The following is a 24473-nucleotide window of genomic DNA, read 5'->3' as shown; positions in this document are numbered from 1 at the left end:
GCTGCAGAGGGGCGATGCCCTGCCCCCAGCCCCACTGGGGGTCTCTTGCCCCAGGCTGGATTTGGCGGAGAAGAAACTGGTCTCTGTCTGAAGGCTCTAACTGGAAATTGAGTTTTTACATACAAAGTTCATCGCTTTTTATAAGGTGTATGGGTAAAACGAGGAAAGGGACTCCTCTTTGTCTCAGTGGGAGCTACGTGATATGCCAGTGCAGGGCTGGCGCTGTGGGTGTTCACAGTTATCTGTCACTGTCATCTTGGTGTGACTCACTAGGACAGAACTAACGCAGCCCAGCTTTCTGTGGGGGCTGAGGTGCTGGGCAGAGAGGGGGTGACTCAGCCACCCCTCTGGGCCTCAGTGTCCTCGTCTGCACGGAGGGGCTCAGATGAGCCAGCCTGCCAGGTCTGTCTCCACTCCTAGGCTTTTGGATTCTGGTTCCTCCACGGCTGATTTCTCCAGGCGCTTGGGCAGGAGACAGGTGTCTGATGCGCTCTCTCCTTCCTTCCGGTCACATAACATTCCCCAGTGAGGTATGTCCGCCATGCTTCGAAGAAAGTAGGAAAGGTTCCCTCTTTTGTGTTTCTCACGCACACGCTCGACTTTCAGAGAAATCCCGGTGGACACGCCTCTGTTTTTAGACGGTGATGTAACTTCACGGGGCCTCAGCAAACCACAGGCTCCGTCAGGTCACCGAGTGGCTGGCAGGACCTCTCGGCATTTAGTCCAAAGAACAAGTGACCCTCAAAACGACCTTATTGGGCAAAGCTCAGGAGAAACACACAACCCCTCCGCTGCGCATCCGCTCTGGGCGCCAGCCCCCATGGGAAGCTGGCCCACCTGCTGACCCAGTAGAGAGCCGGGGGGCTTGACGGGCCTCGGATGGGCCCTGCCCCTGAGCTGTCGTTAGGCCCGGCTTCCGCTCTGTAAGCCCGCGGTGTGCAGGTCTGCAACAGGCGTGTGACTGTCTTTCCTCGTCTAGAGCAAATCCCAAGCAGGTGGCGGGAGGCCCTGCGGGCTCCGGTGCTCCCGCCGAGTCACAGGCACCCAGGGTAGCCCCCTCCCTGCACGCTGGAGCCAAGAAGCTGAAGTTGCCGCATTCTCGGTTTTAAGTCTCACGCCTATCCACGTTTGAGGCTTTGGAAGGCAGAGCTGAGAGAATCAAAAGGAGTCTCGGTGAGGCCGAGAGGCGCCTCTCTCCTGCCTTCTTCCTGCCATATTTGGTCGGCGTTTTCCCCAGTCACCGGGCTGTCGCCATGGAGAGCGCGGGTGTTTATCTAGCAGGACAAACATTTTCTCTGGATTACAGCAGGCTGGCCCCGGGGGAATCGGCTCCTATCAGGAAGTAGCAAACGTGTTATAATATTCAGGGTTGTAAAATACCACAGGCTTTCAGACAGAGTCCAGAGTGTGAGATCCCCGTCGTATAAAGTGTGAAAAGCTGCAGAAGTAACCCGGCCGGGAGAAGTCGGGCTGGCGATGACCCTGGGGGTGGGTGATGGTTGGGGGGGGGGGGGCGGGAGGGGGAGCCCAGGGGCCTTCTGGGGGGGCTGGCAGTGTTCCACCTCCAGAGCTGGGCGCGAGGTATGCGGGTGAACTCAGTTCGTGGACGTACATCAAAACCTTACAATTTAGGACTTTTCTGGATGTATCTTAAACGTCTGTTTCAAAAAAACGCGAGCACCTGAAGCGATGGAACCACATATACACTGACTTCTGATTTCCACCAAGAGATGCCAGTGGTTCAAGGGTACTGAGTCTTGAGAAGCCGCCACCGTCCCCGAGGCCTGCCAGTGGCCGTGGTGGGTAGACCGAGGACCAGGCTGTGCATTCATTCCCGGGGCTTTTTTTTTTTTTTTGCTGTGTATCATGGAAACTCTGAATGCCTGTAAAGTAGGATGGTGTAATGAACCCTCACGAACTCATCAGCCGGCCTGGACAGGCTGGCTCCCGGCCCCTCTCCTTCCACGCCCCCGCCCCCCTCCTGCCCCCCCCCCCCCACCCCGTGGTATTGTGAGGCCAGTCCAGACTGTGATGTCACTGTGGACTGTGCTTTCTAAATGTTCCCCTGTCCAGTCAAGACAACCCTCGCTAGTCAAGTGTGGTCACGTGACCAGGGTCCTTCCCTTGGATCTGCCCATTCTCAGGGGCAGAGCCAGGGGATGGATGTCTGCGAAGGGGGCAGCAAGGGGGCCTCTAGGGACAGGAGCAACCCCAGCTTCCCCAGCAGTCCCCTTTTTGGCCTGGGTGTCTTTGCCTTTCTGGGGCCCCTGGCGCCCCAAGCTTTGAGCACCCCCCCCCCCCGGGGGTGGAAACAGGTGTGCCCGGGGCTCTCCAGGTGCTCTGGGAACATTTGTGGAAGGCAGGAGGCAAAGTCCGCCCTGATGAGCATGGTGGTTTTGCCAGGTTGGCAAAACGAGGTCGGTCCGTCAGAGCCCTTGGTGCTGAGCGATGCATCTTCTGGAATGATGAAGTTTCGGGTGGTTTGGATGGTGTGTTCCTTCACATTTCTGCCCCCTCGTCAGACCCTCTTGGCGAAGATCTACCCTCCAGCTCAGCTGATCTTGTGGCCCCTGCCCGGGGAATCCTACTCCGCCAGGGCAGGCAGGCTCCCGGGGGCCGGCAGGGCCGCGAGGCGGGGAGCTGAGACACCAGCAGAGTGTGCGATGCCTCCATCCAGGGGTGGGGGATGGCCGGCCAAGCTCCTTGTCCTTTAAGTACAAGCCAGGGACAGCTCTGGTGGCAGTGAAGTATCTCCTTTAAAGAAACACATTATTTTGTCGCCCCATCTGTTTGCCTGTAGTGATTGGTGGTCCTGATGAAAGCTAGCCTTTGTTGGACACGACTGCGTTCGGTCAGCTGGCACAGGCTGGGTCACTTAACCAACGAGAGGCGGGTGCCGCTGTCACCCTCGTCGTGGGTGAGGAGACGAGGCACGGCAGGCTCAGGCACCGGCCCGAGCTCACACCACAGGCAGGAAGAGGTGGAACCCACCAGAGCCCGTGCCGTGGCGGCTCACTGGACCCCTCAGCCTCGAGCCTCAGTCAGCAGGGAGGACGGGCCGCTCGTCTGGGGAGGGCCGTGGGACGAGGTGGGTGACATCCAGAGTGCTGGGGCAGGAGGAGGGCAGCGGGGGGAGAATGCCCCTCAGCGCCCCGGGCAGCCCCTTGGCACCTCTACTGAACGGTAGCAAGGCCCCTTAAAGGTCTCCTTGCTGCCACCTTGCCTCTACCCGTTGCCCTGTCAGAGCGTAAGGCAGATCTTGTCGCACAGAACTCCGTTTCCCATCTTACTCGGAATAAAGCCAGAGCCCTGTCTGTGCCCCAGCGAGGCGCCCTGTGATCCAGCTCTGACCTTGTATCGCCCTCCTGCCCTCCGCCTCGCCTGCTCTGCTCCAGACTGGTCCATCTTCCTCACGTGCCCCTGCCTCAGGACCTTTGCACTTACTCCCGACCTGGAATATTCTCCCTCCAGCACCTTCCTGGCCCACTCTCTCACTCTCTTCACTCTTACAAGCAGCGTCCAGGCCGAGACCCAGTGGTAGCATGTCACTGGGAGGTGCAGTCCCAGGGCAGCAAGAGTGAGGGGAAACGGAAGCAGAGAAGGCTCAGATGAGGCCCCGCTGAGAGCACATCCCGCTGAGACGGTGCCCCTCCAAGACGACGCCCTGCTTCACAGATGCCCAGCTGGTCTCTCAGCCCACTGGGGCCTTGTCACAAAGGCTATCCAAAAAAAGGAGGAGAAGGAGAAGAAAGGAAAGCTTCGGAACTCCGTCCAAGGGAGGGGTGCAGGGGTGCTTCCCTGCTCACCGGTCCTCCCCCCCATCCTCCATGGCCAGGGTTCACGTCCCTCAGGCCCATTTGGTCCACCAGGCCCTCTGGCGGCAGCTGGGGAGGAGCAGCGGCCACAGGCCTGAGGGAGAGCGAGGCTGAGGGGCCGTGAATCGGCACCACCTGGGGTGGCGGGGCTCAAGGACAAGGTCAGACGTTGCCGACGCACAAGTCTTGCCCGGCGGCCCGCCCGGCCTCTCCCACACAGCAGCCCGTAGTCTCCTGCTCTGCTGCTTCTCTGCAGCACTTAGCAGTTCGTCCACTACCTGTGCCGTTCCCTTGCTGGTGATCTTCTCCCCGTTGGAACGTAAGCTCCACGGGGACAGAAAAGACACCTGTCCCCATCCCTGACCTACTCCAGCCCAAAGCGCCACGTGCCGTAGGAGCGCGTGAATCAACGGAAGGCAGCGCCCAGCCCCGCCTGAGTGCCGTCCGTCGCTTTGTTGTTATTTCTTGTCCTGGGAGGTGTTCCTCTTTTCAGAAGGTGCACAGTATCCCCTAGCACAGCTGTCCCAGGCCTCATGCCTTTAGCAATTTGTGCGGGGCCCTGGGGTGACAGCAGGGAACGACTCAAAGCTGCAGCACACCAGGGCGGAGGGCAGGGAGAGTCCGGCAGCAGGCAGCGTCAGCACCATGGAGGAGAGGAAGCCAGGCCGGGGATGTGGAACAGGTGGGGAAGTCAGTGCTGTTTGTGCAGGGTGGACAGGCTGTCTGCAGGATGGAGCCTGCGGGCACCAGGGAGCAGCACGTGCAAAGGTCCTGAGGTCGGAGCTCAGTGTCAGGGCTGAGGAGGCAGCCAGGGAGGCGTTGCAAAACTGTGGACCGTCATGCAGACCGAGGCTGTGCTCTGAGCCAGGGGAGCAGGGAGGTCACTCACTACCGCGTGGACAGGTGAGGCACACGCTCAGATTGAAGTCGAGGCTGGCACTGGCCGGGGTGCTCGTGGTGGACCAGGTGCCCCAGATGACCTTTGGTGGTTTGTGCCTCTCCAAACACCACACTCACGGGTCTTCGCGCAGGTGTGTAGACCCTCCCATGGAGCGGAGGGGCTCCTAGCAGTGGGAAGGGGTGCAGATTATAAATGTTGCTGAACATGCCCAGAGTCCCCTCCAGAAAGACTGAGTTAGTGACCACAATGCACAGAAGTCCTCCGCCTTGTGGACACTGGATGTCGTCAGTCCCATTAATTTCTGGTAGCCTCATCCTTTGCCTTTTCCTCGTGACCACTGAGGTCGAGCATCTCTCCAGCTTTCTAGATCTTTGGTGTTTCTCTTGGTGGGAATACCTGTTCTCAGTCTCTGGTCTCAATCTCTCTCTCCCAAAGTTAACACCTTTCGTTCTGTCACCGGATCAGCCAGAACTTGCCTGAAATGTTAAAAACAAACGAGCGAATGAATCGGCAACACAAAGGCTGAGTAGTATTGTTCCTGACTTTGCTCGGGTGTTGAGCAGGACCCCGCTGGCCTGCTGCTGAGGCCATAATGAGCAGGGATGCTGGGCGGAGATCTCCCCGCTTTGACCACAGCCGCCTCCTCTCTGAGCTGCGCATGGACTGTGTCTTCCACCCAAGACTCACGTGACTTTCCATCCTTTGTAGGTCATCTACTTCCTTCTCCTGTTTGGGTGCGGGCAGATTTCTTTCCCCCCCCCCCGGAAACATCGCTTGTCATCGGGACGTCGCTGGCTCCGACCCGTCTCTAACTTTGCCTGGCATTCAGGGAGTCCTTCGGCCAGCAGGTGGGAATCCGTCTTCACCCAGGTTGGCTTTCTTGGGGTGTATCTTCCGTTTTAATCTCTGTTTTAAGGTGCGGTGTCTCTTTCAGGAAGAGATATTGCCACAGGTGAAAACCCGAGGCTCCGATGGCATCGCCCTTTCTCTTGCCGCTTTTCAGAGTTCCTCGCGCTCACCTCCCCCTCGCCGAGGCCATCTCGTTCGTTAGGGGCTCTGGACTCAGTCTCTCTGGTGTTCTGTTCCAAGGTGGCATTTGCTTCTCGTTCTGTGGCTTCGGCTCGTCCCTCATTACTTGTTTCCTTGAACCCACCGTTTCTCGATTTTTATTTATGATACGGAGTAGCTGCCGTCCTACGTCTGCTGGTCTCCCCCACGCCGTGTGGCTTCTGTTCATCTGGTCTTTGTTGCACATCTTTTTAGAAGCCGCACGTTGGCTTTTGCCCATCTGTTGGTTCACGCACAAGACGAGGTCTAATCATACCTGCTGTTTTCCGGAGAGTAATGTGGTTGGAGTCCCCATGGGTGCCCGTCTTCAGGGGCAGGTGGCCACGGGATCCAGCCCTGTCACCTGCCATGCGTGGCCTTGAGCGGGTCCCTGGCCTGTTTTCTCATCCGTAGACTGATACCAGGAATGGTATCCTATGTGGTATCCGATGATGAGTGATCACGAGGGTGATGTAAGACACTGTGTCCGTAGCCTCTGCCATCAACCGCGTGGCTGCTCTGTTTCTCTGAGCACGCGGAAGCCGTGGGGACACATTCTGTCCCCGGGGACTCCGCTCAGTCAGGGCACTTCGGCTGGGCCCCCTGGATCCTCCCTCCCCGCTCAGGGCCCACGGCCTGTGCCAGCAGGGTCCCCTCGCTTTCTGGCTCTCTGACCGCTGAGGGCAGGAGGAGAGAGGAGCCAGGGGTCTACGCCCCCAGCTCCGTTCCCCCAAATTGCAGGTCGTCTCGGTTCTTTGGTTTCATAACCCTCCTTCCTCCTGCCCCTCCGGCCGGGGCTGGGGGTGGGGGGTGGGAGGGGTGGAATAGCAGCCGCCCCTCCCCCACCTGCCTAGCTTTTCTTTCCCGAGAGACCCTGAGGGAGACGCCATCCTGGGTCGTCCTTTCCCAGGGACACCTCTCTGCCCATCCCTAGGCTTCCGGTCAGGCCCCTCCCCCCTTGCACACTCACCGTCAGCTCCTTCTCATGGTTGTGTTCCAGGATTGTTGCAGAAACCTTAGGGCTGGCCTGGCTCTAACCTCAGCCCCCTCCACCCTCCCGCCCCTAATGCGCCAAAGTTTCCGCATAGTACGGTGGTGAGGACCTGTCCGAACGCGACAGAGTTCACTCGTCTGCTACGTCTGCTACCGCGAATCCTTCAGTGGCCTCACGCCGGTCCCTCTCCCTCCACGTCCCGCGTGCACTCACCCCTGTGCCGCTGTCCGGGCTCCCGCCCACTCTGCCCTCCTCACGGGGCAGCGCCTGCCCCACGGCCTTCTCTCTCCCGGAGGGTCTCCCCCGCCCACAGCCTGGGCTCGGGGTCTCCTGCAGCTCGTGATGCCAAGACTTCTGAGCCCTCCTGCTCTCCCAGCGTCACCCGGGGAGACTTGTAAAATGCAGGTTCGTAGGCCCCACCAGCCATCCGGTGGGAATCTGTGTTTTTGCCAAAGCTCCCCACGTGCCGGGCGGTGGTCATTGATGCTCTTGTCGCCTCCTGACCAGGCCGTCGGCAATTAAAGACGCCTGGGGGCTGCGGCCACGCGATTCATCCGCTTCCTAATTCAGGGCAGGTAGGAGCTCAGTGAACAAGAACAAAGATTGCCCACGGTTGACTCTGACCGCGCCCGGCTTACGTAGCGGACCGCGGAGACAGATCCCAGTGAGGCGCCCCACGCGCTGGCTGCGGTGACTGAGCTCTTCGAGGCCTGATGACATTTCTCTCTTTTCCCAGCTTCACTGTGGAGCCAACATGAACACATACGCGGAATACCCCCCCAGCCCCCGGCCCAGGAGCCTGTGGAGCCCCCCGGGCCCCACGAAGCCCCCCTCCAGGAGGACGTCGACATGAGCAGCGGCTCCAGCGGAAATGAAACCAACGAAAACTGCCCCTCGGGGCGGGGCTCGCGGGGCAGCAAGGAGCTGGGGGTGCTGGTCCGGCCGCCTGTCGCCCCCCCGGGGTAGGTGGGACCCTCGGCCCGCCGAGGCCGGGCTGGGTGTCTGTTTTCTCTGTATCTCATCCTGTCGGATCGCTTTTGTGATCTTTAAATCACGATGGCCCGGTTTTTCAACATTAAAAAGAAAAATCCCATTAACCCAGAATAACTAAAATTTACTATAGCGATGAGACTGTTGGTGTCAAGTATCTGGTTGCCGGTAGACAACCGCTAACGACAGTGGTGAGGTCTTGGGGGCCGAGGACTCGGGAGCCCCGCGAGCGGCCGGGCGGCCTCCAGAAAGTGAACTTGCTCCCTCAGTCCTTCTCGGAACACTTAGTTTTCCCGGTAGCTGAAGGTTTTATGCTCCCGCTGTCCCTTTCCCTCGTGTTTTTCCTCAGTTGCCTTGCTCCGGTATAATCTGGATCGTTGTCTCTGGCGGGATGGGGGGAGAAGTGGGTGGAGCGTGCAGCCCTCTGAGTCTGGCCTGACCTCTCGCTCGTGCTTACAGTCCAGATGCCTTTGGCCTCCTGATGGCGAAGTCTGAACACAGCACGACGACAAGCGGCTGCAGGTGAGGCCGGTTAGAACCCCCTTGCTTTCGGGTCTTTAGAGACAGGGAGATTTGTTACTGGAGGTTACGTCCCCCTGGAACATTCCATGCCCGTGTTAGGTGTTTGTGACACAGGCATCCTTAACTTCATATCCACAGACATTTTCGTATGACCGCTGGAGCAGACTCAGGCTCTTAAGCCCGGGCGTGTGGGCACCTCGCCACCTCGCCCTAGAAAGAGACCTGGTTTCTAGCCTTCTTCCTGCAGCACCCTCCACTCTTCCCAGGAGGTGCCCACCTGTTCTGACTTCCTCCTCTCTCCGTATCCTTAAGTTTAGATGTGCTTCTTAGAACTTTCCTCTCTGAGGACTTCTCGTGTTCCTCATTCACATTCCTGCCCCCCCGGGAAACCAGTTTGCTGTGCTCTGTAATGTCCATCACCCGATGCCTTTCTGTCTGGCACGGGTCAGGCAGGCAGGGCTCCCGAGGGGTAGCCTGCTCAGCCAGACTGCGGGTTGACCAGCAGGCCATGCTGGGCAAAGCCCGGCTCTAGCCACGGGGGAAGGAAGCCCAGGTGAAGGGGCTCGTGCCGCGCTCCCTTGGGTCAGAGCAGTGGTCCCCAGCCGGGGCGTCTCGTCCCCCTGCAGGAGACGTCTAGCAGGGTCAGGAGACAGCTCCGGTTGTCACAAGTGGCGAGGCGATTCTGGCCTCTGCTGCTGAGGCCAGGGATACTGCGATGCATCCCACAGTGTGCCACAGAGAACCACGCAGACCGAAATGTCCTGGGGGACTAGAGGCACAGGAAGGAGGAGTCAGGAAGCCCACGTGTGATGGCTTTCTTTAATGCCACAGCAGCGAGCAGTCTGCCAAAGCAGACACGCACAAGGAGCTGATAAAAACCCTGAGGGAGCTGAGGGTCCACCTCCCTGGAGACAAGAAGGCCAGAGGGAAAGCCAGCACGCTGGCCACCTTGAAGTATGCGCTGAGGAGCGTGAAGCAGGTGAAAGGTAGGTCCGGCCGCGTCTTTGATCCAAACGCGTAGAAATCCGTTGGGTGGTGTCGACTTTCTAAAACCCAGTCCTGAAACTGCAGAAGGAAATTGTGGAAGTCTGGGAAAAGGCAATGATGGGACACCTTAATTCTCTGGAAGTTTTCTATTGTACTTGGCATTTAGAGAGAAAAAAAAGAAAAACAGAAAAGCAGCTGATATAAGACGTGTATTTACAGCGTAAAGCTTCTGTGCTCTGGGCTGGGGTCAGGTCGTGCTCAAAAGAGCACAGCTTCCTCCAGGCTCAGGCGGGAGCTGGTGGCCCTACTGTGTGAGCAGCTCGGAGCACGGATGTGAGTTGAACGGAGGGCCGGTGGCTCCTTTGAAAAATAACAACAGATGCTCCTCTCCTCAGTTGGTTAAGCGTCCTACTCTTGATTTCAGCTCAGGTCATGAGCTCACAATTCGTGAGATCGAGCCCCATGTCAGGCTCTGTGCTGACAGTGTGGAGCCTGCTTGGGATTTTTCTCTCTCCCTCTCTCTGTCCCTCCCCAGTGCATTCTCTCTCCCTCTCTCTCTCTCTCAAAAATAAATAAACTTTGGGGCGCCTGGGTGGCGCAGTCGGTTAAGCGTCCGACTTCAGCCAGGTCACGATCTCGCGGTCCGTGAGTTCGAGCCCCGCGTCAGGGTCTGGGCTGATGGCTCAGAGCCTGCAGCCTGTCTCCGATTCTGTGTCTCCCTCTCTCTCTGCCCCTCCCCCGTTCATGCTCTGTCTCTCTCTGTCCCAAAAATAAATAAATGTTGAAAAAAAAATTTAAATAAATAAATAAATAAATAAATAAACTTAAAAAAAAAAAGAGAGAGAGACGAGGGAGGCTTTTGCCAGATCTCACCCTCACAGGACAGTATTTTAGGGTCCCTGCTTTAGACCTTCTTGTTTGTGTAAAAATCTCCATGTGAGTCTCCGTGTGGTTGTGTCTTTCACCCGGGAAGCCAAGCAGGGAGCCTCCTTCCATCACAGGCCCCGCCCAGACTCCACTCCCGCTTGGGGGCACGTTTGGATCTGACTCTCAGGTGGCAGATTATGTAAGAGCCCTTAGGGCTGCCCGTGGTCTAGACTAAGGCTTCCACCTGAGGGTACCTGTGCCCAAGTCCTCATAGATGCAGTGCGGGAATCTGAACAAACACTGCAGTTTCCAAAACCTTTGCATCATCCGGCTCAGACACTTGACATTTCAATAAACTCCAAGCCCCTTAAGTAACTGCCGACAGAGTGGGGACTTCCTTCACTCACTGCGGCTGGACTTCGCACTGAGCAGGTACCCCGCCCCCATCTCCTGGGACTCAGGCGACCGCAGGTGCCTCTGTCTCCGGGACGGGTAAGGGGCACACTGCCCTAAGGACACACACACGCGCGCACCAGCTTTTCTAGAGAAGCAGGAACTTGACTGCTGGGTGAGCCCTTCTGCAGACATCCATCCCGAGGAGTTTGGGCTGTGACCCCTCTGTTTGGGTCACCTCGGGTTGCTTTAGCTACGGGACAGTCAGAAAGGTTCGTGCAGCCTCGCCTTTTGGTCTGTTGCTGGGAATGGGGATATGAGCTTTGAGAGTTTTTTTAAATTTCCGGCAGTGCTCGAGAGAGAACAGTAGAAAGCTTGGGGGAAGTATCCCTGATCTTCGAGCAGTGAACCCTCAGGCGAACCTTTCCGTTTTGCTGGGGACCCCCCACTCCTGCACTTTGAGGGATCTCTCAGCTGTTTTGGTCCCTTATGAGCAGGAAGCAGAGACAGAAGAAAGGCCAGCATCTCGTTAGAGCGGACAAGAGGGTACATGTCCCTCTACCAGGGACCCCCAGCCCCGCTCTACCCGCTTGACCTTCATGTACCAATCACAGGCACGCGGAGGGCCCAGTGGACCCGGCACAGTGAAAATGTGGGTAAGAAGAGAAAAACCCGGGAGGCTGAGCTAAAGACTCAAACAATGGCTTTGGTCTGTTATCATCAGTTACTCCCTCCAGGCAGGGCTTACGCTCATGGCACGTTTGTCACTAACGGTGATGGATACGAAGCCATATTCCGAACCGTCTTCCTATTTCCTGACGTTTGAACAACTCTTGTCAGAAGGGCGCCCTTGCTCGCCCGTGCAGTCTGGCGGGAAGGTCCGGTGCTGGGCATGGGGCGTCTGCAGTGTGCGGTATCCGCTGGCCTCCTGGGTGCCCTCGTCAGCCCCAGATCTCTCTGCAGGCTCCTGTCTAAACCTGCGTCTGTTTTGGGAGGGTTAATAGAGTAGAAACAGAAGCCGTGCTCGGCCAGCCCACCCAAGGGCGCTCAGACTGCAGGGGTAGGGGCTTCTCTGAAGGGCGGGGCTGCCGGCACCCGTCCCTGGGGGCTGCCCCCCCCCCCCGCCGGAGGCCTGGGGGGGGGCAGCACCATGATAGTTGCCCTTGAAAGCTGTATGTCCTGAGACAAGTGGATTCTGTCCGGATGGGAGCACCTGGGCCACAAGGAACCACATACTGGGGCCACGGCCATCCTACAGAGAGACTCCCTTGTTGGGTCACGATTAAAGACCTCGTGGGCAAAGTGAGGGTTAGGGGGAACGCTCCACCCAGGTTACTTAAAATAATGTGTACTTACCATTTGACTTTTATTTTATTTTTTGTTATTTATCTTTTGAGCAACAGAGAGAGTGTAAGCGGGGGGGGGGGGGGGGGTGGGGGCAGAGAGAGGGAGAGGGAGACACAGAATCCGAAGCAGGCTCCAGGTTCCGAGCCGTCAGCACAGAGCCCGACGCGGGGCTCGAACCCACGAGCCGTGAGACCGTGACCTGAGCCGATGTCGGCCGCTGCACCGACTGAGCCTCCCCGGCGCCCCGGGTACTCACCACGTCAGAAGTTCTGTAATCGCAGGTCTTCGGGGTTTTCAGGACAAATGAAAGATTTCTGTTTGCTTTGCCTTCCCATTTCTCTTTCCGTTCTCTCGGCGTCCGAGGAGGCTAGTGTGCGTAGCCCCCCTTTCCCGTGAGAACAGCCGCGTCCGGACGCGCAGAGGCGGGAGCCGTTTTCAGCCCCTTGGTCTCTCCCGCAGCCAGCGAGGAATACTACCAGCTGCTCTTGTCCGGCGAGAGCCAGGCCTGCGGCGCCAGCCTGCCCTGCTACACCGCGGAGGACATCGAGGGCGCCACTTCCGAGTTCATCGTGAAGAACGCGGTAAGCGCCCCCCTCGAGCGGAGGCTTCCCCCCTGCCCCCCGAAAGCCGAGCCCTTGATCCAGGTGAGCCGGTTAAGCCACTGCAGGGTTCCGGGAGGTCAGGAGATAAGTTCGAGCCTTCAACGAAAAACAAGGTCAAGTGAGCGATTCAGAAGCGGGTCGTGTAGCACACTCTTGCGGCTTTCTGTGAGGCTGTCCTTCTCTCACGGCGACTCCGCCCCGTGCCTTGTGCGTGTAAGAGCGAGCCCCACCTTGACCGAGCAGTGGCCAGGTGATCTTAGGCTCACTTTGGGGCACCTGGGATTTGAACTCAGCTCCCGAGACTCCCAACGCTCATGCGTTTTTAAGCAGCCTTAAAGGGTGGGGGCACCCTTCGGGGTCTGGGGGAAGGGAAGCGAGTGCTCCCTTCCCTGCACCCCTACTTCTCAGTCAGAGAGCAGGCGTAAGGGCAGGTGGGGACCCAGACATACTGGAATCGTGGCAGAACTGGCCTGGAGAGTGGGGCTCCCCAGTCCTTCCTGCGTCCTTCCTTCAGTGTCCCCACTGCAGCTGAACCCCCCCCAGAGCTCCCCGGGCCAGGGCTCAGGCTAGCCGGCGGGGAGGGAGCCCAGGGCAGGAGTCTCTGGGGCTCCCCGGGAGAGAGATGGGCTGGCAGGGGAGAGGGAGAAGGGTAGAGGCGAGGAGAGTTCTGGCCAGGGCTGAGGAGGGGGACCAGATGCCTCCCCTGAGCCCCCAGTCTGTGGCCCCGGGGAGGGGCGGCCCGTCCGGACCCCATCTGCTGTCCCCACTGAGCCCCTTCTTCCTTCCAGGGTATGTTTGCTGCAGCGGTGTCCCTGGTCACCGGGAAAATCCTGTACGTCTCCGACCAAGTTGCCTCCATCTTTCACTGTAAAAGGGACGTCTTCCCCGGCGCCAGGTTCGTGGAGTTCCTGGCGCCCCACGACGTCAGCGTGTTCCACGCGTCCACCACGCCTTACAAGCTCCCGCTCTGGGGCGTCTGCAGCGGAGCAGGTGAGGGCCCGGGCGGTGGCTGAGCGGTGGCCACCTGGCCTTGTGTGCCAGCGGCACGGGGGTCGTGGGGTTCTGGGGCACGTGCCACATCTCACCTCTGCCAGAAACCGGCAGCGCGCCCCTGCCCGACAGCTGTCGAGGCCGAAGACAGAAAGCTGCTCGCTCAGGATTAACTTAGAAAAGTAGTCTTTTCATGAATTTCAGAGAGGGAAAGCCGTTTGAGAAGACTCTAAGAAACATTAGGCATTTTAGAAACGAAGTCGTTCTGAGAAGCTGGGGTCTTGGCGTGAACGCGCAGAGTGCAGAGACCGGGCCCTGCGTCCTGCGGGCGCCGTGGCGGTCAGCCGCAGTGATGTCGCAGTGACGGGCGGGCGCTCCTCCCCTCGGCCAGGGGCGGCTTCGTGTTGGCGGCCTGCGACGTCCTCCTGGGCTCAAACCGCGAGCTCTCCAGGCTGGTCAGGCTCCAGTCTGCACAGTGGCCAGACGAGTCTCAGCAGAGACGTGGCACCGGGTCCTGGCAGAAGGTGCCAGACAGGGGAGGGGCCCAACCAGCTCAGGCCTTCCCTGAAGCCTCTCCACGCTTCCAGGGACCAGGGAGGCCAGCAGAAGCCCCCCTTTGGCCGTGGAAGTCCTCCACCACCTGTCTACCTGTCCCCTGTGGGGCTCTGGTCTCTCGGAGCAGAAGTTGAACCGAAGGGCAGAAACACTAAGGAACCGGGAGGGACGGGACACGGTGGGACTCAGTGCGACTGTGGGGGTCATCCCAGATAGGCGTGACCTCAGTCGTGATCTTGGCTGGAGCCTGCCCGGGGCTGCATCGCCCAGAACCGGCTCCCGTTTCGTCCTTGGCTCGAGGGTCAGCATCTCTGCTCCTGTCACGTGCTCCTCAGCCCCACTGACACCGTCGCCTGCATCGCAGGCCCCTGTCCCCACCTGCTCCCTCCTCCTCCTGCTTCCAGTCTGCCGGCCGGGCCCCGCCACCCCACCCACCACAGCTGTGCGGCGGAACCTTCCCTACAGCAGACAAGCCAAGCTGGGAGTTGGCCGTAGGGTTGACTCGTGAAAGGAGACACTCACTTTTGGTTTCAGATATAGAGCCACCTGCCTTCTCCCGGAAATCCCACCGAGGACTGTCCAGTCAGGTCACTAAAGCTTGCAGGGCGTGTCTTGAGGACCTGTAGGTCACTGCGTGGAAGGGACATCGCTCCACACGCGGTTTACGGCGTGAACAGGCGGGCACCGTCTCCCTAAGATGGTTGCCCCTGAATTTTTGTCTGAATAAAAAAGAAGGACCAGGTGACTTCTCCGAGGCCTTTCCAGGCCGTAACTCTATGCTGTTTTCCCTCATTAGGGATTTCCTACTTTTCCTCTTTCTTTCGAGTAGACGAAACTTGATGTGAAAGATCAGCGTCTGAGATTTCTTCTTAAAAAATTCCTTTATTGGGGCGCCTGGGTGGCGCAGTCGGTTAAGCGTCCGACTTCAGCCAGGTCACGATCTCGCGGTCCGTGAGTTCGAGCCCCGCGTCGGGCTCTGGGCTGATGGCTCGGAGCCTGGAGCCTGTTTCCGATTCTGTGTCTCCCTCTCTCTCTGCCCCTCCCCCGTTCATGCTCTGTCTCTCTCTGTCCCAAAAAAAATAAATAAACGTCGAAAAAAAAAAAAAAATTCCTTTATCGTGGAAACGCCATTCCCTCATCTCTGATGACGCCGCCTGAATGACCTCGTGTTGCTCAGCGTTTCAGATTTTGAAGAAGGTTAATATTTTAGCAGAAGGACTGATGTAAGCTTGGGTAGGGCCTTCTATTAGGACCGAATATCCCCCCAAACATGTAGGCGGAGGTGTTAGACCCTTGCACACACACGTTCGGCCCATCAGTCAGTCGGTTTCCCCGAGTTAAATGGCTTATTAGTTGGCGTGTTTGTGTCAGCTTCGGAACCGTTTCAAAAATGGTAAACTTCTGGCGGCTCCTGATCTGGTACGTGCGACACTCACGAAGCACGTTTCAGTCGGAAGTGTGATAAATGGCCTCTGAGGGCTCCGCTTTGTGCCTGTGTAAACATGCATTCGCACCTGACGATTCTCCCGCCTCCGTGTGGCTTGGGAGAAGCCAAGAGTGCCAGCCCGTGTGTCCTGTCGTGCGATGGGATGAGATCGGATGGGATTGGACGTGTGACTCGGGGCTCTTTCTTTCAGATGCGTTTACTCAAGACTGCATGGAGGAGAAGTCTTTCTTCTGCCGAGTCAGGTAAGCCCGTGCCTGGGGGTCCCAAGCTGGGCACGGTGCCAACACTTCCCCCCCCGAGCCCCGCTTGGGAGGCTGAGGAGGTGTGGGAGTGGCCCCCACCGGCTCCCGCTGTGCCGTGACCCCACCCCGCACCCCTCGCCCCTCGGCACCTCTTCAGGGTAGAGGCTCATGCGGGCACCCTGCCATGCAGTGTGCATATTCCTGAAAAGTCTGTGTGAAAACTGCATTTCACATGTGCACAGGGAGGGGGCGCCTGGGGGGCTCCGTCGGTTGAGCGTCTGACTTCGGCTCAGGTCAAGATCTCGTGGTTCGTGGTTCGAGCCCCGCGTCGGGCTCTGTGCTGACAGCGCGGAGCCTGGAGCCTGCTTCAGAGTCTGTGTCTCCCTCTCTCTCTGCCCCTCTCCTGCTTGCACTGTGTCTCTCTCTGTCGATAACAACATTAAAACAATTTTTTTAAATAAAAACAATGTGCATGGGGAGGTAAGGCAGCATGGTCAGCAGTGGGGTGATTGGATCCTTCCTCATGGAGAACATCAGCCCGAGGAGCCTGGACTCGGTGTCCGTCACCTGGGAAAGCGGCCCAGGGCCCTTAGCCAGGAAGGCACGTACCCCGGGGCCCAAGAGGACCCCGAAAGCACATGCAGCCTGTACCTCAAGTGTGTGTTTTTTCCAGAAAGAGCCCCCAGAGCTTCCCCAACAGGCTTTTGGCCCGAAACAAGGTGACTGGTTGAGCGTCCAGCCGCAGTGTCAGGAGTGACCCCCTGGCCGGGTTCTGGTACCCTGGGCAGTTGGGGCTGGGGCCTCGGTAGTGAAGCAACGTCTTCTCCCCCAGTGAAAATGTGACCCCCTGTAGAGAACGGCTCCTGGAGGAGCTCCCACCGCCCAGGGCTGTTCACTCTTCGCTGTGCCCTTTCATGTCGTTGACGCCCGAGGGAGCGGGGCAGAGGCCCAGACCCAGACCCAGACCCCGGGCGGCACCTCCAGCTTGGCCCGGGCCCCCAAGAGGGGAGCCTGCCTCCGCCTCCCGGGCTTCGGGACAGCCAACGCAGGGATGCTCTCGGAGCAGCCGCTGCGGGGAGGGGTGGCTGGCAGTGAGCAGGACGGGATCCCTTCTGTCCCCGCGCCACATCGCTGACCCTGCCGTCCTCCACAGTGTCGGGAAGAGCCACGAGAACGAGATCCGTTATCACCCTTTCCGCATGACGCCTTACCTGGTCAAGGTGCGGGACCCGCAGGGCGCCGAGGGCCAGCTGTGCTGCGTGCTGCTGGCGGAGAGAGTGCACTCGGGCTACGAAGGTAAGAGCCCGGCCCAGGCGGGGGCGCAGGCTCTGTGTGGTGCCTCAGTTAGTCCCGTGGCTCACCCCTAACGTCAGTAAGGCTGACTGCCAGCCCTGGCCTCTCCCCCCACCTTGCACAGTGTCCGTCTCCCTCTGGTTGCACGCCCACCTTTGTCCCCTGGGCCCCCCGGTGGCCCCTGCCATACCGCCTCCCCGTGTCCATCAGAGGGTCTGGGTGCCGGCATCTCGCGCCCGTGACCAGGCTGTTGCCGTGTCCAGAGCGCCCTGCCCCTTCCCCAGCCACTGCCTTCCATCCATACGGTGAGGATGGCCCTGCCGGGTCCCCAGGTCCCTCCCATCCTCACGCACCTCCCACCTCGGAAGCGCAGGGACAGCACTGCCTGCTCAGGACCCCACACCATCCGCCCACTCGAGAAATGAGGCTGTGGCTCGTCCTACCTTCTACTGCATTCCCTGCCTTCCCGACGTGCAGCCTGGCGGCCTGGCTCCCACTGTTCGCTCTGGTTCTTTCCTCCCTCCCTCTGCCTGTAGAAAGCCACAGTACAGCAGGCTTCTCCCACCAGGTGCCCGTTCCTGGTCCTGCTGGCTTCTCAGACCACCTTCTCCCCCCAAAAACCCCAAATCTGGGTTTTCCCTTGAAGCCCAAAGGCCCCCAGGCACTTGGCCACCCCGATTCTGTCCTCCTGGTGACTCCACCTCCTGAACTGTGGTATGACACGGTCCTCGTGTGACCGGCTGCAGGACCGGGCCGGGAGCCCAAGGTCCTCGCCCCAGCAGCTCCGCAAGCCACGTGACCAGAATTCCCAGAAAGCGGGTGCCGTGTGAACTCCTGAACCACAGGGATCCCGTTCGGTCCACGTTCCGTTGTGTTTATAATCTTGTCTCAGTGGTTAATGATGCCAGTTTTTAAAAAGGCATTTATTTCTTAAAACCGATAGAGATGTTTTAGGTATGTGGCCCTTTCTCAGATGTTTGAGGGGCTCCTCCATATGGAATATCCTCTTCCAAATATTCGAGAAAGACTGAGAGGGGTTCCCTGGGTTTCACCGAGTTGTTCATCCCAACAGGATTCTGCTTCACGAATGGAAAGCTTTGGAGTTTTGAATGTTTTGTCCATGAATTTGGTAGCTGAGGGAGATTCCGGATATGCGATTTCCTTTGTGCAAGTTACTCTATCTTCTTTGCCCGCCCTAGAAACTGTAAAGTCCCCGTTACAGTGACATTTGCTGAGAATGTTGAATCTAAGCACTTAGCTCATTTTTTTTTAAACAATTTGTTGAGCTCACCCTCGTTGGATCTGAAAGATCACGGATATGGCCTTCCGGCACGATTTTGCCGAGAGAAGCCTACGCGACAGCATGTGCTTCTGTTAGTGTGGCGGTCCTTGGCCTTCTAGACTGAACCTGCCCACGGAGGAGTTGAGGCTGGCTGGCGGTCATCTAGCATAGGGTCTGCTCTGTTCCCTATGTGACGGGCTGTGGTTCAGAGTCCCCTTCTTAATTCCTTCCTCTGCCACACATCCCGTGAATCTACACAGCGTTTTCCGGTAGCTATAATATAACTGCACTAAGTGTGTATTAGAATCAGAAACTTGTGTAAAATTCTCTTCTTTCAGCCCCTCGAATTCCTCCTGAAAAGAGAATTTTTACGACCACGCATACACCAAATTGCTTGTTCCAGGATGTGGACGAAAGGTAAGCAGCCTGGCGCTGTGCCCTTTGCGTGTCTTGGAATCACTGTCGCGCCCTTGGTGGCGGCAGACTCGATCACGTGATGTTTAGCATTTCGTCAGTATCTTGGTGGTTACTTAATAGCAGCTCAGCACAGCCCAGTCAATTTTTATGTTTTTGGCATGAACGCTATGCAGCTAAAGTTAAGGCTGCATGTTGGTTTGAGAAGGTAATCCGCAAAGATGTTGGACTGTAGGCAATGAAACGATTGTGGAATTGCACTAACAACCTCCCGAGATAGGAACGTTGTGTAAATGGAGCATTCTGGGGAGCTGATCATCGTTCTAATGGAGTCTATCTTTATTATCCTATTTAAACTCATTTCAAGATCGCACACGACTAAAGCACGGCATGGCCAGGGACGGCGTGCTCGGGTTAGGATTGGAGACGCCATTGGCAGGATCCCAGCAGAAATGTGTCCATCAGCGTGTGTGTCACAGCCTGCTCCCCGCGGGGGGGGCGGGGGGGGGTCACCTCCGTTCCTGCCCGGAGCTTCACTCCGTGTCCCACTCAAGGTGCTGTGGCCAGAACAAATGGTGCTTGTGGGAGTCAGGAGCCCTGCCCTTCTCAGAGGGTTCTGGGTTGGCTGACTTGGGGCCGAAGCCCATGGAGCGCCTCCCCCCGGCCCCTCCTGCACAAAGACAGAAGATCCTGCTGGCTGCCGGCAGTGATGGGGAAGAGCCCCCCTCGGAAGACCCACAGGAAGTGGCCCTAGAGGCACCAGAAGCACTCCGGGCTTTCTCAGTCGGCCCAGGCGACCTCCACAGATGCTGTCGAGGGTCAAGCCCACCCCGCTGCCTGCGCCTGACCTGGAGACACCAGGTACCCGCCCTGGACGCAGGGCCTCCTGGGAAAGAGTTGCTCTCTGGCAGCCAGGGAACCGTCAGCCTTCAGCTCTGGGCAGCTCAGGGCTGCTCTGCTCGCCCCCTGTGGCAGAATCACCAGAGACACAAGGTTTCAAGGTGCAGGTTCCTGGGCCCCACCCAGCCCCATCCAACAGGGTCTCGGCGTGGGGGCCGTGGGAGCTGCGTTCACAAAGCAGCCCCAGGATAATTTATATTCTTCCAGGAGTCTGAGAACACCTGCCTGCAAACCAGCATAGGTGTCACTCGTGTGCAGGTGTTGTGAGCAGGTGCACAGGGCCTTCCTCAGCAGAGCCCTGCAGGCGGCCCAGCCCACAGAGCACAGGACACCTGGGCAGTGGCCCGGGCTCCTCCCCACCCTCTCCCTCCTTCCTCCCCCTTCTCCTCCTCCCCTTCTTTCTTCTCCCTCTCTCCCTCTTCTTCCTCCTCCTCTTCCCCTTCCTCCTCCTCCTCCTCTCCCCTGGCCAAACCTTGACCTGGAAGGGCACCAGGAACATTCTGTACATCCTATCAAATGAAAACACAAAGCCTGGAGAGTGTGTGTCAGACCAGGAGGAGAAGATCGAATCCTAACACGGGGCCCACGAGAAAGCTCCATTCGAGGGGAACAGGCAGGCGTGACTCTAACGGCTTGGAGAAGGCCCTTCCGGGCGAGGGCATCCGCTCGGAAGAGGTTGGGGAAACATCAGTTCGGATGCAAGAAGGCTGGTCTCCAGGGTGGGGAGGCTGAACTGCGGCTCAGAAGAGGGAACAGTGGCTGCGTGGGCAGAGAACGCTGGCCGTGGGGGCAGAACGGGCACCGAGACGGTCACCCCAAAACATCGTCCTAAAAGCTGCAGGAGGAAGCCCGGTGGCACAGAGCGAAGGCCCCCCGCCCGTGTGGCACCTTCTCAGGACCAGACACGGCGGCCAGAGTAACCGAAGCACAGCATCCTGAGCTGGAAAAGAGCCAAACGGGGTTTTCCGGCGTCCAGGCGAAACTTGTTTAAAAGAAGCCATGCCCAGCCCCATCCGGCCAAGCTTACAAATGACACGAAGAAAGAAAAGACCTTAAAAGACAAAAAGCAAGAACGTTATTGTGATTTACTCTTTCAGGAGCGAAGACGCCGCCCCGTGCTGGGGCACTTGGCCTGTCTGGGTTGGGCCTCCCAGGGCCTAGCTCCCCGTCACAGACCTGTGGGGATGTTGTCATCTTTTGTTTGCCAATTAACTGAAAGACTGTTCTCTGTGAGCCCAGTTCCCCCGCTTTGCTCTCTGGGGAATTTGGAGTCTGTCCCTTCCCTGCCCCCCAGGAGGAGGATGGTCCTTAGAGATGAGCTAGGGCCCCCCTTCAAGGCTGTGTTCCAGACCGCGTCCCCAAGCGCAGCCACGAGGCTGGGGCTGGGGAAGGGGGGCTGCACAGGGACCCCCGTGTGTGTGCTTGCTTTGCAGGGCGGTCCCCCTCCTGGGCTACCTACCTCAGGACCTGATCGAGACCCCCTTGCTCGTGCGGCTTCACCCCAGCGACCGGCCTTTGATGCTTACCATCCACAAAAAGAGTAGGTCCCCTTTTCACAGTAAATCCTGCCGTCAGCACCCAGCCTAGATGGGTCAGGCCGGCCTCCAGTGTGTGTGACGGATGCCCCGGCCGTGCCGGAGCCCTAGTCCCGTGGGTCAGGAGCACTCATCTCTCGTGGGGCCTCTGTGGCCCACAGCCTGAACCGTGGCCATCCTGCCTTTACAGTTGGCTTCCCTGGCGGGTGGGGGGAGGGGTGCGGGTTCAGCTGTGGCCACACAGGTGCTGACCAGGCCAGGGGAGTGGATGACACGGGTCCCCACTGAGCCCAGGCCTCGCAGACACGGGGGACGCTGAGCGTCCCCCTGGGGGCCGGTCAAGGCTCGAGACGCGTGTGCCGAAATGCGTGGTGGCGCTTTTGGCAACGGTCCGTCATTGCAGTTTAAAGTGGAGCGGGGCGCCGACAGTGGTAGCGTTGGGGAGGTTGGCATCTCTCGAGTTTCGAGGTGATTCCAGAACGGAGCGCCTCTCCCTCCCCTCTTCCCGAGAGCGCCAGCCTCTCGTCCTCATGCCCGCACCCTTCCCCTCCCCCAGTCGTGCAGTCCGGCGGACAGCCCTTCGACTCTTCTCCCATCCGGTTCCGCGCCCGGAACGGCGAATACGTCACTCTGGACACCAGCTGGTCCAGCTTCATCAACCCGTGGAGCAGAAAAATCTCTTTCATCATCGGGAGACACAGAGTCAGGGTGTGAGTGCTCTCAGTGCACGGCGCGGCCCGGGGACCCTGGCTCCCCCCCCCAGCACACCATGTGGGGCGGGACTGGGTGACCAGGACCCAAGTCACCTCCTGCCACACGCCTGTGCTCCCCCAGGGAGGCGGGGGTGGGTGGGTAGGGGGACACCTCACGCAGGCAGGGCAGCGAGTGGGAAGGAGGAGGTCGTGAGTGGGCAGGTGGCAGCCCACAAGTGTGCAGGGGGGAGGCAAGCCTGGCAGGGGTGTGCGCCATGGGGCCCAACTAACAGACAGATTTGCGCGGCACAGGGGCCCTTTGAACGAAGACGTGTTCTCGGCTCCGTCGTGTGTGGAGGAGAAGGGCCTCCACCCCAGCGATCAGGAGCTCACGGAGCAGATACACCGGCTGCTGCTACAGGTGGGTGCGTTGCCTGAGCGCCCTCCTGTCCCCCTGTGGAAGCGGCCCAGGGCTGCTCGGAGACCCGGGGTGCCCCTCCCTCCCTCCCTCCCTCTCAGGCTCGTCTCCCCGCGTCCGGCTCCTCCCTGCGCCCCGGTGCCCCTGGTCTGGGCCCCGGACAGTTGGGCACACCTGCAGTTTGCACCGTTGGGGGCAGCCCCAGCCGTACGTGTTGGGGCGTCTGTGCCTGAACGGCAGCCCGGGGCGAGCCACTGAAGGATGGCACCCAGCCCCCGAGTCGCCCGCAGGCCCTGGTACGAGCCCACGCATGGCCCCCCACAGGCGCACCGGGTGAGAGCGGGTCACCTGCTGGGCCCCGGGGGACCAGAGAATGCCTTCTCCGTGTTCTAGGGACAGACGCAGCACTCGAGACAACTTAGCGTGGCCACCAGTCCCCCCAGCCAGGCAGCTTCTGCCTGTCCGTCTCCTCAGACCACGGCGACACCACAGCACGCCCCTTCTTGTTCCTAAAACCCCTGGGTAGAAACCAGACTGGCCCATGAGGGAGCTGAGGGACAGGGTCGAATGGCCCCTCTTTCAGGGAGTGTGTGCGACTGGGATCGGGGGATGCGTCCCGCAGCCTGACCCGGGGTTGCAGCCCAGCCCCCACCTTGTCCTTGCCCTGCTCCCCCGGGGCAGGTCACAGCCTCTGCGAGACGGCCGTGTTGGGGGGCACCGAACCCGCAGTGCCAGCCACGTCCCAAGCCCTTCCTGTCTGCTGTCTCCCCAGCCCGTCCCCCACAGCGGCTCCAGCGGCTACGGGAGCCTGGGTAGCAACGGGTCCCACGAGCCCCTCATGAGCCAGACGTCCTCCAGCGACAGCAACGGCCACAAGCACTCCCGCCGGAGGCGGACCGTAAGTCCCCGTCCACCGTGTCCCTCCCTCTCTGGGTAGACTGACCCGCGGCAGCCCTGGAGCCCGCACAGCCCCAGCCACCTGCCCTCTGAACCTGCTCGCTCGGGACTCACTCTCTAGTCTCTAAGGGGGGAAGCGTCCAAGAGCTGTGGCTAAAGTCTGGGTGAAAATCCCTTAAAGCAGGCGAATCAAGCAGAAGTGAAGACGCAACAAAACCATAACCTGCCGGGTCCCTTGATCTGTGTTCTTGGGACCATCAAGCTCGTTTTCTCTAGCTCGGCCACGCTCTGATTTCTCGTTCAGAACCTACTTCTGCGTTGCTGGGAGTTGTCAGCTCTTCTCTGACCTCACCGTGGGGGACAGGCTGCAATGCCAGAGGGTCCCCTCGAGGGAGTGACGCGTTCTTGTGTTTTTCCTCAAGGAAATTTGTAAAAATGCTAACAGCAGGGTCAAAAGCAAAAGTCCTTATCCTGGTGACTCTGGAGAGCAAAAGGAAAAGCCTGCTACAGGTAGAGCATTATTCTCTGTTTCCTTGGTAAAACCTTTTTTTTTTTTTTAATGTTTATTTTATTTTTGAGAGAGGGAGAGAGACAGAGCGTGAGCAGAGGGCAGGGGTGCAGAGAGAGAGGGAGACACAGAATCCGAAGCGGGCTCCAGGCTCCGCGCTGTCAGCACAGAGCCCGACGCAGGGCTCGAACCCACGAGCTGTGAGATCACGACCTGAGCCGAATTCACACGCTTAAACTGAGCCACCCAGGTGCCTCTCCTTGGCAAAACTTTAAGTGTGGGAGGCGGAAGGAGGAACCTGGTTTAATGTTAACTCCAGGTGGCAGGGATGTACCCTTCCAGCGTGCTGCCTCCCCTCCCCACTGGGCAGCCCCGCTCGGTGACGTGCCGCCAGCGTGGGCCTTCACTCATTCAGTCTCGCCGACCCCGGCTGCTGTGTGGTCACCTGGCTCCCCGCAGGCCTGTTGAGATGTGGCCACGGCGTGCATTTCTGCCCCGTCGCCCCGTTCTAGCTCTGCGTCCTGGCCGTGGGGCCGGCACTTCCAACGACGTGAGCACGTGCCCTCGCGCCCCTCGGGCTGCCCAGCCAGCCCACAGTGCTCACGCCCGTGAACGCGGTGTCTGAAGTGGACAGCACCAGCTCTGCTCAAAGGCCTCCCTCTCACGGGGAGCCAGTGGCCCAGGGAGCTGCCCGCGCACCCCCTCGCCGCCTGAGCCCGCCTCACCAGGTTGTGTCCCCGCGCCCTCGTGCCTGGGCTCATGCTGTTCCTCTGCACGTACGCGCACACGCACACACATGTGCCACAGTCCTCTCCCCGTCGTGGGTTCTTGCTCT

General features: G+C 59.3%; 1 protein-coding gene across 1 annotated transcript in view; it reads left to right on the top strand.

Annotated features, from left to right (window-relative positions):
- The first annotated feature begins 7511 nt into the window (after window positions 1–7511).
- Window positions 7512–24473, top strand: part of PER2 (period circadian regulator 2) — a 31059-nt gene continuing 14097 nt past the window's right edge. Inside the window, 14 exon segments of the mRNA XM_045481939.1 lie at window positions 7512–7539; window positions 7542–7719; window positions 8207–8269; window positions 9101–9255; window positions 12323–12444; window positions 13254–13455; window positions 15648–15699; window positions 16853–16995; window positions 18613–18691; window positions 21022–21128; window positions 21680–21833; window positions 22128–22236; window positions 23006–23131; window positions 23553–23640. Coding sequence (XP_045337895.1) covers window positions 7512–7539; window positions 7542–7719; window positions 8207–8269; window positions 9101–9255; window positions 12323–12444; window positions 13254–13455; window positions 15648–15699; window positions 16853–16995; window positions 18613–18691; window positions 21022–21128; window positions 21680–21833; window positions 22128–22236; window positions 23006–23131; window positions 23553–23640 — 1606 coding nt within the window.

Source organism: Leopardus geoffroyi, chromosome C1 (genome assembly GCF_018350155.1).
Source record: "Leopardus geoffroyi isolate Oge1 chromosome C1, O.geoffroyi_Oge1_pat1.0, whole genome shotgun sequence".
Classification (NCBI taxonomy): Eukaryota; Metazoa; Chordata; class Mammalia; order Carnivora; family Felidae; genus Leopardus; species Leopardus geoffroyi.
This window is presented reverse-complemented; position numbering and strand designations above follow the sequence as displayed.